Genomic DNA, 12,390 nt, shown 5'->3' on the forward strand with positions numbered 1-12,390 from the left:
AATATGTAGTTTTAAAATTACAGGGGCTCAAAGATTTGTATGAAAATGTTTAAGACCGCGTAACTTTGAAACCGAATATTTTAACAGAAATCTGGAAAACCACAGACATAGATATTAGTTTCTAGAATATATCTGCAAAATTTCATGGACTTTGGTTGCTTAATATTCAAATGAAATTGGAACTACGATTGTATGAAACGAGTGACGGAGAGAGCCCTGTTAAGATGTGCTTCAATGGACCTCCTCCAGGTGGACCAGGGGTGATTCGCTAGCTCAGTGTCTAACAGTGAATGGTAGCCACCGTGCTTATTTGACATTTATTTGTGCTATAAGACCTACCTACCTGCCTTTCATGATTCTAGGACAACGGGAAGTACTCTATAGGTTTCTTGACAGACATGACAAACAGACAGACAACGAAGTGATTCTACAAGGGTTCCTTTCTTCATTTTGAGGTACGGAACCCTAAAAAATGATGACTGTATTGTCTGTAGCTTTACCAAGATTAAAGTCATGCTTTATTCGAAGCAATCCTAAGCTAGGCAAAATCTTGCTAGACTCAATTTCACACTTGAATTCCAGGAGATATAATATATCAGCGTTTATTTAATAGGCTCTACAATTCAATGGATATAAACGAACAGCCTATATATAAAGCGCAAGCTTAGAGTTATAGACGGTAACGTAATTTTTATGAGCTATAAAACATCTGAAGGATCTATTTCTCATAATGGACTCAATAAAGGCTTAAGAGAAGTTTCCTTAGCGCGCTCCCCAACGCTTTCCATACAAAAGTCGTTGGAATCTGGTTTGAATATTAACCAATCAAAATCAATGAAAATAGACACGTTCTAAAACAGATATATGCATTATATCTGTTTACAAAATGTATGCATTACCTACATTTTTAAAACTCACTCGCCACATTTGCTTGTGTCAACTGTCATGTCTAAAGTACGGTTCACCTTAAGAGGGCTCTCTCCGTCACTCGTTTCATACAATCGTAGTTCCAATTTCATTTGAATATTATGCAACCAAAGTGCATGAAATTTTGCAGACATATTCTAGAAACTAATATCTATGTCTGTGGTTTTCCAGATTTCTGTTAAAATATTTGGTGTCAAAGTTACGCGGTCTTTAAAATTTACATACAAATCTTTGAGCCCCTGTAATTTTAAAACTACATATTTTTAGAAAAATCTAAAACACCACAGACACAGATATTAGTTTCTAGAATATGTCTGCAAAATTTCATGGACTTTGGTTGCTTAATATTCAAATGAAATTGGAACTACGATTGTATGAAACGAGTGGAAACGAGTGACGGAGAGAGCCCTGTTAAATTAGGGACTTAACAGGGCTCTCTCCGTCACTCGCTTCATACAATCGTAGTTCCAATTTCATTTGAATATTAAGCAACCAAAGTCCATGAAATTTCCAGACATATTCTAGAAACTAATATCAGTGTCTCCCCCTGAGACCCCTCGTAAATTGTTTTGTCATAGAGCAAAATATATAGCGAGTAAATGCTTTAAGTGTATGCACTAAATATGTGTTTCTGGTTTGCCAGATTTCGCCGAAATACGCGTTCAAAGAATTGTGTGTAAATCTTTGAGGCCGTGTTGCTTTAACGAAATTTGGAAAATCATAGCAACATATTGTATTAATTTATAGAACGTGCCTTTTCATTGAGTTTGATTGGTTAGTATTCAAAAGAGAACCAAGCTACGAGTAGTACGTTTGTGTTTATCGCGCTACGAATAAACTCCTCTTAAGTCCCAAGGTACAAAAGTCTTATGTAAACTTTATTAACAGGAAAAATTGACGGAAAATCATCAAGAAAAACAAGATAAAATTCAACGGAAACATTGTAGCCACTGATAACGTGAAACGCTTGCAAAATCGATTTCCTTGAAAACGTCGTCGAACTGGAGTTGAGTTTGAAAAGAAAGCAAGATCTTAATTGAATTTACTCTCTTTATTGTTATTGCCGCCGCGCTGTTACCGGGAAGCCGTATCAAAAAGTTGCACAAACACTTTCAATTTTATCATAATAATATATGTATTGAAGAATATAATTTTTTTTTCTTTAAATCTGGCTTTACTCTGATTAGCCAATGTCAAGTTTGTGATATTTTCAAGTTATTGAATTTATACAAGTATGGACTCCGTCTGCGCCAGCGCCCGCCGACATACGCGCGGCGCCCTTTTAGAGCGCTTCCCAGTCAGTTCCACCACCAAAAAACACCAACTAACACAAAAACCAGCCACTCTTAACAAAAAAAAACACTGAAAACAAGCACAGCACGCGCGCCAGCAAACGTCATCGCAGACGAAGTCCAGAATATAATTTACCTAAATTATAAATATGGAAGAATCCGTCTGTATTCACGTGTTTAGTAGTTCAGCGTGCGTATGCAGCAGTTTGCGAGCTGATTCCTGTGAAAAAGGACCCCGGATGGCTTTAAAACACTTTCTCTCATCTGTGCTTCTCATCTGTGGACTTAAATGTTCACTTAACACGTCACGTCCGGGTGTGCACCCGGATCCTTCTATATTTACAACTAGAGGATGCCCGCGACTTCGTCCGCGTGGATTTAGGTTTTTAAAGATCCCGTGGGAACTGTTTGATTTTCCGGGATAAAAGTTGCCTATGTCAATAACAGGGACGCAAGCTACATCGGTACCAAATTTTATATAAATCGTTTAAGCGGATAGATTTTTAGGAATCCCGTGGGAACTCTTTTATTTTCCGGAATGAAAAGTAGCCTATGTCCGTCCCCGGGATATAAGCTAACCCTGTACCAAATTTCGTCAGAATCGGTTAAACTGTTGGGCCGTGAAAAGGTAGCAGACATACAGACAGACAGACACACTTTTTTAAGTACGGGTGGATGGAAATCTCCCACAATTTCACTTTTCGGCTTTTCACGGCCCATCCCTTTAGCCAATTTTGACGAAAAGAACAGAGATAGCTTGCATCTCAGGGTCGGGTATGAGCTACTTTATGTCTTGGAAAATCAAATAGTTCCCACGGGATTTTTAAAAGCTGAAATCCAGGCACAAAAAATCCAGAAAGTGTATTTGTTTCCTGGTTAGTCCTTCAACCACGCCGCAACAGAGCAGCGGATTATACATGAGTTTTTGCATGGATATAATTAAAGGCCTGGAGAGGCCTTAAGCTACATAGGCTACATTAATTTATCTCGGAAAATCAAAGATCAAATAGTGCTCACAGGATTCTTAAAATCCCAAATCTTCGTGAATGAAGTCGAAGGCATCAACTAATTTTAGTATAAGTTCAGTAATGTATGTAGGTCTGCATTTCAACTCAATTGGATTGGATAAGATGGATATTATGAGCTAATAAAAAGCATTTATTAAAAATACTTACCTGGTCTCAGAATTTTTTATAATGAAAGCTGAACCTTTAAGGCATAAACAGTATTCCCGACCTCGTGAATAATGTTATGAGTGTATTTTTATGTAATCATAATACCTTTTTCATTTCAACTCTGTTTCTGCATTACTTAATGCGTTCGAGCTTCCGGGTAAAGTGAAGCGAGCTTTACAGGGCTTTTAACTTCTGATTGAACGAACTTTTATTTAAATGTTTCAAAGCAGTTGACACCGGATGGTTTGAAACACTGTATTTAAAAAAAAAAGAATATTAGTCATTTTAATCATGACTAACATTCACCTTTCCCCTCTAACTAAGTGTAAAGCTTGTGCTAGGAATGGATACGACAATAGCGCAACGGGTGGGGTTTGAACCGTATGTTACGGGCGTGTAGCTTCGTCCGCGTGGATTTAGGTAATTAAAAATCCCGTGGGAATTCTTCTCTGGGCTGTGACACTCTCCTGCAGCTGGTCTTTAACTATATACCAATATCCGTGGGCTGTGCCAATGAGTGTGTGTAAAACCCGTGTAAAAATAACGTCGATCCGTTGTTTAGTTGCAACGTAATTGAAGGACATACCAACAAACCAATAAACCAACAAACAGACACTTTGCATTTATGATATAGGTAGTAAAGTGATTTAGATTTAGCCGTTTATAACACCTGCTACCATATTGTTCCTTCATAACGGGGTAGATTGCTCCGACATCAATGGTCATAACTCATAACACCAGTGTTCTATCTATCTATCTTACTAATATTATAAATGTGAAAGTGTGGATGTTTGGATATTTGTTACTCAATCACGCATAACGGCTGAACGTATTTGGATGAAATATGGCATGGAGATAGATTATACTCTGGATTAAGATATAGGCTACTTTTTATCCCGAAAAATCAATGAGTTCCCCTGGTATTAAAAAAAACATATATCCACGCGGACGAAGTCGCGGGCATCAGCTAGTATTTTATTTATTTACATATTTTATCTCTTTTCTAGTGTAGAAGTAATAGTAACGACCTAGTACATATTATTACATATCTCTCTGAAAAACATAGTCGTGATCCACGTATTTTAATAATAGTAAGCAACTATTCACTATTCGGCCTTAAGTAATTTATAAACTTCAGTGGATTTCAATACAATTTTCCCTATTAGGTATTTCGTACCTACATTTTACGAGGAAGCTATTTATCTTTAAGTACAGTAAGTAGCAATTTCCATCTTAAAAACTCTTTTCATTGAAATATAATATGTATTAATATGGAATGAATTTGGGGAGCTGGGGATTTCTAAAAAGACTGGAAAATAAGACTCACGATGGACTTCAAAATCCATACCTACTAAGCGAAAGTGTGTCTGTTTGTCTGCTAGCTTTTCACGGCCCATCCGTTAAACCGATTTTAACGAAGTTTCGTACAGAGGTAGATGGCATTCTCAAAATATGCACTACTTTCTGACTACTTTTTGTTCCGAAAAATCGAAGAGCCCACTTGGGATTTTTAAAAAACTATGCTCATCTAAAAAAAATGAGTAAAAGAAACAAGGAAAATATAGTTAATGCTCAATTTCGATCTAAATAAATAGACACGTACCTAGGCATACTTACGTGAATGCGGTAAGTAATCGATATCCATAAATTACTAAGTATCCATAGGAAAGTAACAAAAGTTTCGTGTTTGAAGGCCGTTGTGTTTGTCATAGTATATTAGGTATTTATTGCTATTTGGTTTAGGTATTTATCGAAATGCTTATACCTAGAGACTCGCGTTTTGCAGGTATCGTTACAGTGATATAAATGTACTACTAGATGCGGCGCTTCATAGTGACATGTTCCAACGAACATCGGTGTTCGCCACCCGCACTCATGTCAATCGCTTTAGACGCAGTCCGTTCACTTTATAGTTTCTGCGGACATATAAGGCAGAACAGCATATAGGTACTAAAGTTATCAGTAGGTACTAAATCAGCGTCCTGCATTTTATGCGTGTTAACACATGTGACGCAAGACAAATGCTGGGCTGTACACCCATTTGGGGTGGTCACAGATGAAAATGTACATTTGTATGCTTTATTTTTAATTCTGTGATATTAACGACAAATAAATGTATTTTCTTTCTTTCTTTCTTTCTTTCTATCTAGACCTACTCAAACATGTTATCGTGAATAATAATTAATTATTTAGACTTATCGCGCAAGTTTAATTTTTACAAACGGACTGCGTCTAAAGCGGATTACGATTAATAGGAGTGCAGATCCCTTAGGAAGATGGCAGCTTGCAGTGGCATTTAAGCTGCCATTCTTCATAGAGAGGTGTGAGATGCGCGTTGCTCAAGTGGGGTACCGATGTGTTCATGAGAGATCTCGGAACCATCGAGGGAGTTTTAGTAAGTAAAAATTTTACATAAACCGGTATCTGTCCTAGACGTCGGGTATCTAAAGAAGATTTCCCTCCCGTTGACTAAAAAAAAAAATTGAGTTTGGACACAGACGTTCATTGGAACATGTTGTTAACAGCGCCGCATCTAGTGGTACATTTATATCGCTGCATGACAATAATCGTGACATCATGGTATATAGAGCGGAGAGCTTTCTGCATGACAACTTGTTCATAAAATTCAAGGACATGTCTCTTTATGCCAATAAGTGCTATTGGAGGTACAGACTACAGAGGCATACAACGACTATTGATAAGTATACCTGCAGTGCTCAACTCAATAATGTTGAACAATTGCTGTGCAAATAGGTAATAGCTTTGTAATACGTACCTACTATACTATCCTACTGTATGTATTTCAACATTTACCGAAATCAAACCTGGTTTTATTTGTTTCAATCGGATTAAGAGTAAAACCAATTAACGTCGAGTTTCAATATTAAATCTACTTATCTGTAATCTGCCGATAAGTAGGTTTTCCCTCGATATAAAATATCCTATTCTTTTTTCCTTCTATAGGTATGTATAGGTAGGTACTCGTAGTGTTTCAGCTTTGTGCAAAATTTCGTTTGAAATTGTTTGAATTGGTATTTGGTAGCTAGGGTAAAGTAACTAAAAAAACATATTTCACCCGAAAGGCGAGCCGACAGGTTGACAAAGCTTGTTCCGAACATGAATTTGGTACCATGAGACATGAGATATTAATTAACTTCCAGTTTCGGGGCATTGTATTATAGGGAAAATTGTGCCACTCCGTGGCCCAGTTTAGCGTATATTTAAGCAAGCTACACAAGTCTCTTGCCAAATAGACCACTGGATTGCAGTGACGGACTAAAATTGGGCCACAAGGAGCGGCTCGCCCTGGGCCTCTAGTCTAGGGGCCTCCAAAACAGAAACCTTGAAATCCCCAACCAGCAATCCAGCTCGATCCAGCAAAGTTTTTGCTACTTGCTGGATCCAGTATCTGACGCTGGATCCAGCAGTGCGGATCCATAATCAGCTAAAAAAAAAGGACTTAACTAGCTTTTTTTTTCAAGTGTAACCAATCCCAACATAATCCATAGGTAAAAAAACAGACCCAGTTAGAAGTTGAATGCTCCTAAAAAGGTTTAAAGAGTGTAAACCTTATGAATTCTTATCTTTATGTGGAATTAAAGATAAAAATTCGCACTCACTTCGCTCGCGTTTAAGATCCATGATTTAATAATAATCACTATCCCAGGTGGAAAAAAATTAACAGGGGTCGGGACCTCATGTAATGACGCCGCCTTGGATCTCCGAGGGCTTAGACCGTTGCATGTTTTCGTTAGTATGATTCTTAATAGCTCCAACATTTTTTCCCTTTACATCTACGTTCTTTCATTTAAAATGTTAGGCATAGATTCGCAGGTAACTTTCTTTTAGAAACTTTTTATACCAACGAATGAATCAGACCATTTTCGATCCAAAATAGATGAAACCTTAAATTCGATTAATTAATGTCTAAATAACTTACTGTACTGGTTTTATAAATTGTTTTACGATAACTGTTTTTTACTTAAGTTATTTGGACACAGATGAATAATTCAAAAAAAGAGGGTTTTCAATCAGCGTCTAGACATCTTTACATCCAGACCTGCTTAACGAGAGCATTTGTGCATGTAACATGTCTAGACGTGGATTAAACTATGCAGAATTCATATTACTGCTATTATACCTATCTTTACTAGCTGTGTCTTTATTTAATGCAGCAGCTTCGCACTTGCAAGGCTTTGTTTTGACCTGACGTGATGTCACCCCCAGCCTTGCCTCGACTGAGGAAGCGCTGCAGTTGCCTCGGTCGGTATACGTCAACACCGGTCACACAGCCACACAGATCAATGCCTCGTTTACACTTCCTCGCTTTGTGTGGACCCAGCTATAGTATAATGTATATAAAGCATTATATTCACAAAAACATGTATGTTGGTATAAAGCATTATATTTACAAGAAATTGTCTTCTTTCCAGATTCCAAGCCTTCGAAATGCGCTGGAACGCGGCAGCAGCAGTAAGATGAAGGGATTGCACCAATCACCATGGTGTAGCTAGAAGGCGTTAGACAAGGACAGATAGCCAGTGCCATGGAGATGAACGGGACGGAAGCTCGAGGCGAGGAGGCGGTGACGCTCGCTTTGAGTGTGGCCGTCACCGTCATCTCCGCCATAGGGTTGCTGCTCAACGCTTACATACTGTTCATCATTGTCATTACTAAACAGGTACTGTACCATCTTAATTTCGGTGATTTCAGTACTTTCGGTCAAGAACTGAAAAACCTGAAAGGCCGACGACGTGACGCAACGCGAATGGTTAAATTCAAACCCCAGTGAGCTTTAGCACTAAATAATAACCGTAGCTCCTATAAACATAACATAGGTACACTTACCTTTTTAGGGTTCCGTACCCAAAGGTGCCAAGTGGAGTCTTAGTAATAGGGTCCTCCGCTGTCCGTCCGTCCGTCTGTCTGTCAGCAGGCTGTATCTCGTGAACCGTAATAGGTAGAGACTTGAAGTTTTCACAGAATGTCTATTTCTATTGTCGCTATAACAACAAGTAATAAAGTTTCAAAGTAGCCAGCATAAAAATGATTTATTATTGAAGAGAAGAGATAATTATTAAAATAGATTATATATTCTTTTAAAAACGAAACAAACTGTAAGCATAGCACGGGGATAAAGTTCAGCAATATTGGCGCAAATAAGACATATTCACGACGTAGCGACCCAATGTAACACACGCTCTTATTCTACCGTAAACTCTGCCTTGTTCAATTAAAAGTTAATAAGGATCTGCGAACTACGATGGCGGTTGTCCCTAAGTAATGGTAAAAAGCTTAATAAAATAAGGGATAAGTGCTTCCCTGTCCACTTTTTCTTTCTTTTTCTCTTTACTGTTACAACTTTCTGGTACAAATAAAAAAATGACAAACAGAAATGAGTACATATAGTTAATATTATGGGTAAGACCCAGAGAGTGACATAGGCTACTTTTATTCCGGAAAATCAAAGAGGTTCCATGGGATTTTAAAAAACCTAAATCCACGCGGACGAAGTATAGCTAGACTTAATATACCTACATAATTAGGTATTTAAAATTGTTATTAAATAAAAAGAGACATACATAGGTAGTAAAATACCTAGACAATATTATATGGTAAACACTCTAGTTCTTGGAGTCCCAGAATATAAGTTTCAAAATTATTCAAATCTATATTTTGTTTCGAAATTGGTCGATTGAGGGCCTTATTATTAAGTCTGCTAATAAATTAAACCGTGTTACCTATACTTAATATAGGTACCTACTTAATAAATTAATCAAGCGGTCTTTGCTTAAAATACTCTAATGGTAAACATCTTAAATCTTTGATTCAGCCAGCCCCTACTTTGATATTCTGGTTGTACTTAATTGTAATTCGTCTTTGTAGCCTCTAAATCCATCGCCCACTCAGTTTTCATGCACTATTCACACAATTTACACGGCTTTTGAAATTCAGTGAACACTGTTATTTGGAAATTCTTGCTTTTGCTATTATTGTGAGAGTTTATGTTGTCTGATCTTTAGACTACCTTGTTATCCTCCCTAAAACAGCTACCCTAGGGTGTATGATATAATTAGATGGGTAGCCGATTTTGAAGGTCCGTATTTGGTTATTTTCCAAAAGTTGCCGTTAAAACTATAATTTGAAATCTTGTTCTCGAGTCGCATGCGCAAGGATTTGTATGGTCCACATTTTTTTTATCCCAAGAAATCTCCTACCATTAGGTATGTGATTAATGGAAGGAGGTCACGCATTAGCAATGAGAAAGTAACTACGATACAGAGAAACTAATGGTTTATGTAAATAGTATGATCGTTTGACTGCCTCGTTGGACTATTAGCTATTCGTCTGGGGATCATGCGGTTCCGGGTTCGATTCCCAGGTTGAGGCTAGTAGATTCTTTGGAGAGCACGTTAAGCTGTTGGTGCTGCGCCTGCTCTTTCTCCGGTCATGTAGGATTGCTGTCTCATCGAATTATGAGAGTATGGCAGTATGGGAGGGGACTGTGTTTGCAGCTTACGTACATACTAATTGTGCACTATAATTCCGTGCGATGCCGTTTATGTTTTTACAAAACGTACACATTTATGCGCGCGTGAACTTCTGTCGTGCACTCTTTACTGTTTTCGCGCTTTGTATCTGTCTAAGCCAACATTCACAATTTACCTTAAAATATCCGTAGTATGAGAGTGGGCGAAGGGTTCACAGAGTACAAAGGAGAGTTGTAATCAGAATATTATAGTAGGGATAGGGAAAATAAAAGATCTCAGGTATTTACTTACCTACTGTTCTTGCTCTTTATGCAAACACAAGTTGATTATATTGAAGTAACATCTAAAACATCATGAAAATTAAATTAACTAAGTACAGTTTTTTTGGGTTGCGCACCAAAATGCGTACGACCTTATGCTGTGACTAATTTCAGTACTATTGACTTGATTAGAACAGTTTTAATTATAACTGCTTACCAAAGACTTCAAAAATATTACTAGAACAAAATCAGGGAATCGTACTTGTAAAGTGGAATCATAAGATTAATGGAGTATTATATAAAGGGCTCAATTTGCACATATTATTGATATGGATGGATATTCAATTCAACGAAATAATGGTAGGTATTAGGTATTCAAAATTGTTTATTTTCGGTAACTTTGTTAACAATCATCTGTAGGAGATTAGAGCCTTCTTTTAGAGGTAGGAGAACTACCTCTGTGTCAGAAGACACCGCTCTTCCATAGCAATACATACTATCTTATCTAGTGTGTGTGTGTGTATGTGAGTGTGTGTTTGTGTGTATGTGTGTGTATGAGTGCGTGTGTGTGTACTGTGTATGTGTTGGCGCGTTTGTGTGTGTCCGTGTGTGGTGGTATGACCGTTGACTAATAATTTCAGCTTAAAAAAATATAGATACATGATACCCTCTTCATACATTTTAGCCCACTTCTCTCACTTTCACTTTTTCACAAAAATATTGGTGTATTTTCGGGAAAAATTGAAAGTGAAAAAAACTTTCTGTTGTATCTCGGCCATCTAAGCCTGCCATCTCCACCTGCAATCTTTAGCCACTTAACTGTTCGACGTTTCATAACCACTTTCATTTTACAATAGAATCCTCGCTCAAGATCTTTAGACATGTATTTAGGCTAACAAAGTGACTTTTTGCTCGTGGAAAATATGAGAAAGAAATTTTAGAAACCCCAGATACTCCTATTAAACACTCTTTTACCTACTTGTTTTAATAATTATCACTTTCAGCATTTAGAAGCATTCAGGCGACTAAACATTTTCTAAATACCTACTTATATTACATTAGGTCGACATAGGTATTACAAAAAACTTTACAATTTGAAAAATCCAATTGCATCGCTTTCCATATCCAGAAACTCACCGTCAGGTGAGTTTCCTCTGTACCAAAAAATTGTAAAAAACATAAAAAAATGAACAGAAGAGCTCTTTCTCTTTATAAGAACTCTTCCCTTGATTGAGAGGGTGGACTTTTGGCAATATGAGTGGTAAAGGAAGAAGAATAGGTACATTAAAGATAGAAGGTAGCACTAATGAAAATGTGTAAGTAAGTACATACATATAAATATTACTTTACCTATTAGATACGCACAAAAACTCTCAGATTTTATCAAGGACCTCCCCATAATTTCCTTTTGCAACTTCCCCATAATTTCTTTTTGTGTCTAAAATGTTCAATGCGTGTTACTACAAAATCGAAAATAAGTACTAAAGAACTGAAAAACAATTTAAACTTCTTGAATAAACAATGAGTCGTACGTGACATAAGTCCAATATACACCAACCATTCTGTTCCAATGCTGAACAACAATACTAATCTAATGGAATTATTAATGACGTAGACATGTACAAGTTCTGTATGTGGTCACAGGTCAACCAAGTAGTTGTAATATCGAGTTAACATGCCCCCGGTAGATAGGTATAGGTACAGTAGCTAAATATACATTGCTTATGTATTCTCATACATATTTGATTGTTTACCTGTTCTAACATCGGACGATTACCGTAACCTTTGCTATCTAGTACACTTTTAGGCTTCCGTATCTCCAGAGAAAAATACCGGCCTAACTAGAGAAGAAATAAAACTGACTCGTAAATTTTATATTATGATACTCAGAAAATATACATAAAAATCAGCACACAAAGTGAAATAATGTTTTTTACGTGTCTTTAGCGATTGATATCTTTAAATTGGCCCGAAGCTCAAGCTAGCAATAATATAGCTAGCTAGCGTACATTACAAGTACATATACTAGCACTACTCTATCCCACACATTTTGTTTCTCAGAAAATAAGGAAGGTCTGGCGGCAGTGGGATCTTGCTCCAAATTACTCTCCAGACTCTGAGAGTAATATAAAGATTTCATCTAGAATATTTTCTAAAGTAGATATCATTTGAGCTGAAATACAAATTCTTTTCGTCGGAGCTTAGACGGTGTTAAGCTGCGATCCGTAGCTCTCGATAGCGCTTA

General features: G+C 37.1%; 1 protein-coding gene across 2 annotated transcripts in view; it reads left to right on the top strand.

The window, feature by feature from the left end:
- The window catches only part of LOC123872393, an 86,017-nt gene that overhangs the window by 59,793 nt on the left and 13,834 nt on the right, over positions 1–12,390 (top strand). Inside the window, exons 1-2 of one of the 2 annotated variants that reach the window (XM_045916630.1) lie at positions 3,601–3,612; positions 7,828–8,075. In XM_045916630.1, coding sequence (XP_045772586.1) covers positions 7,941–8,075 — 135 coding nt within the window. In that variant the 5' untranslated portion in view covers positions 3,601–3,612; positions 7,828–7,940. Of the gene's footprint in view, positions 1–3,600; positions 3,613–7,827; positions 8,076–12,390 lie in introns of those variants that run through there. The other variant, XM_045916629.1, reaches the window with a different exon arrangement.

This window comes from Maniola jurtina, chromosome 15, assembly GCF_905333055.1.
Source record: "Maniola jurtina chromosome 15, ilManJurt1.1, whole genome shotgun sequence".
Classification (NCBI taxonomy): domain Eukaryota; kingdom Metazoa; phylum Arthropoda; class Insecta; order Lepidoptera; family Nymphalidae; genus Maniola; species Maniola jurtina.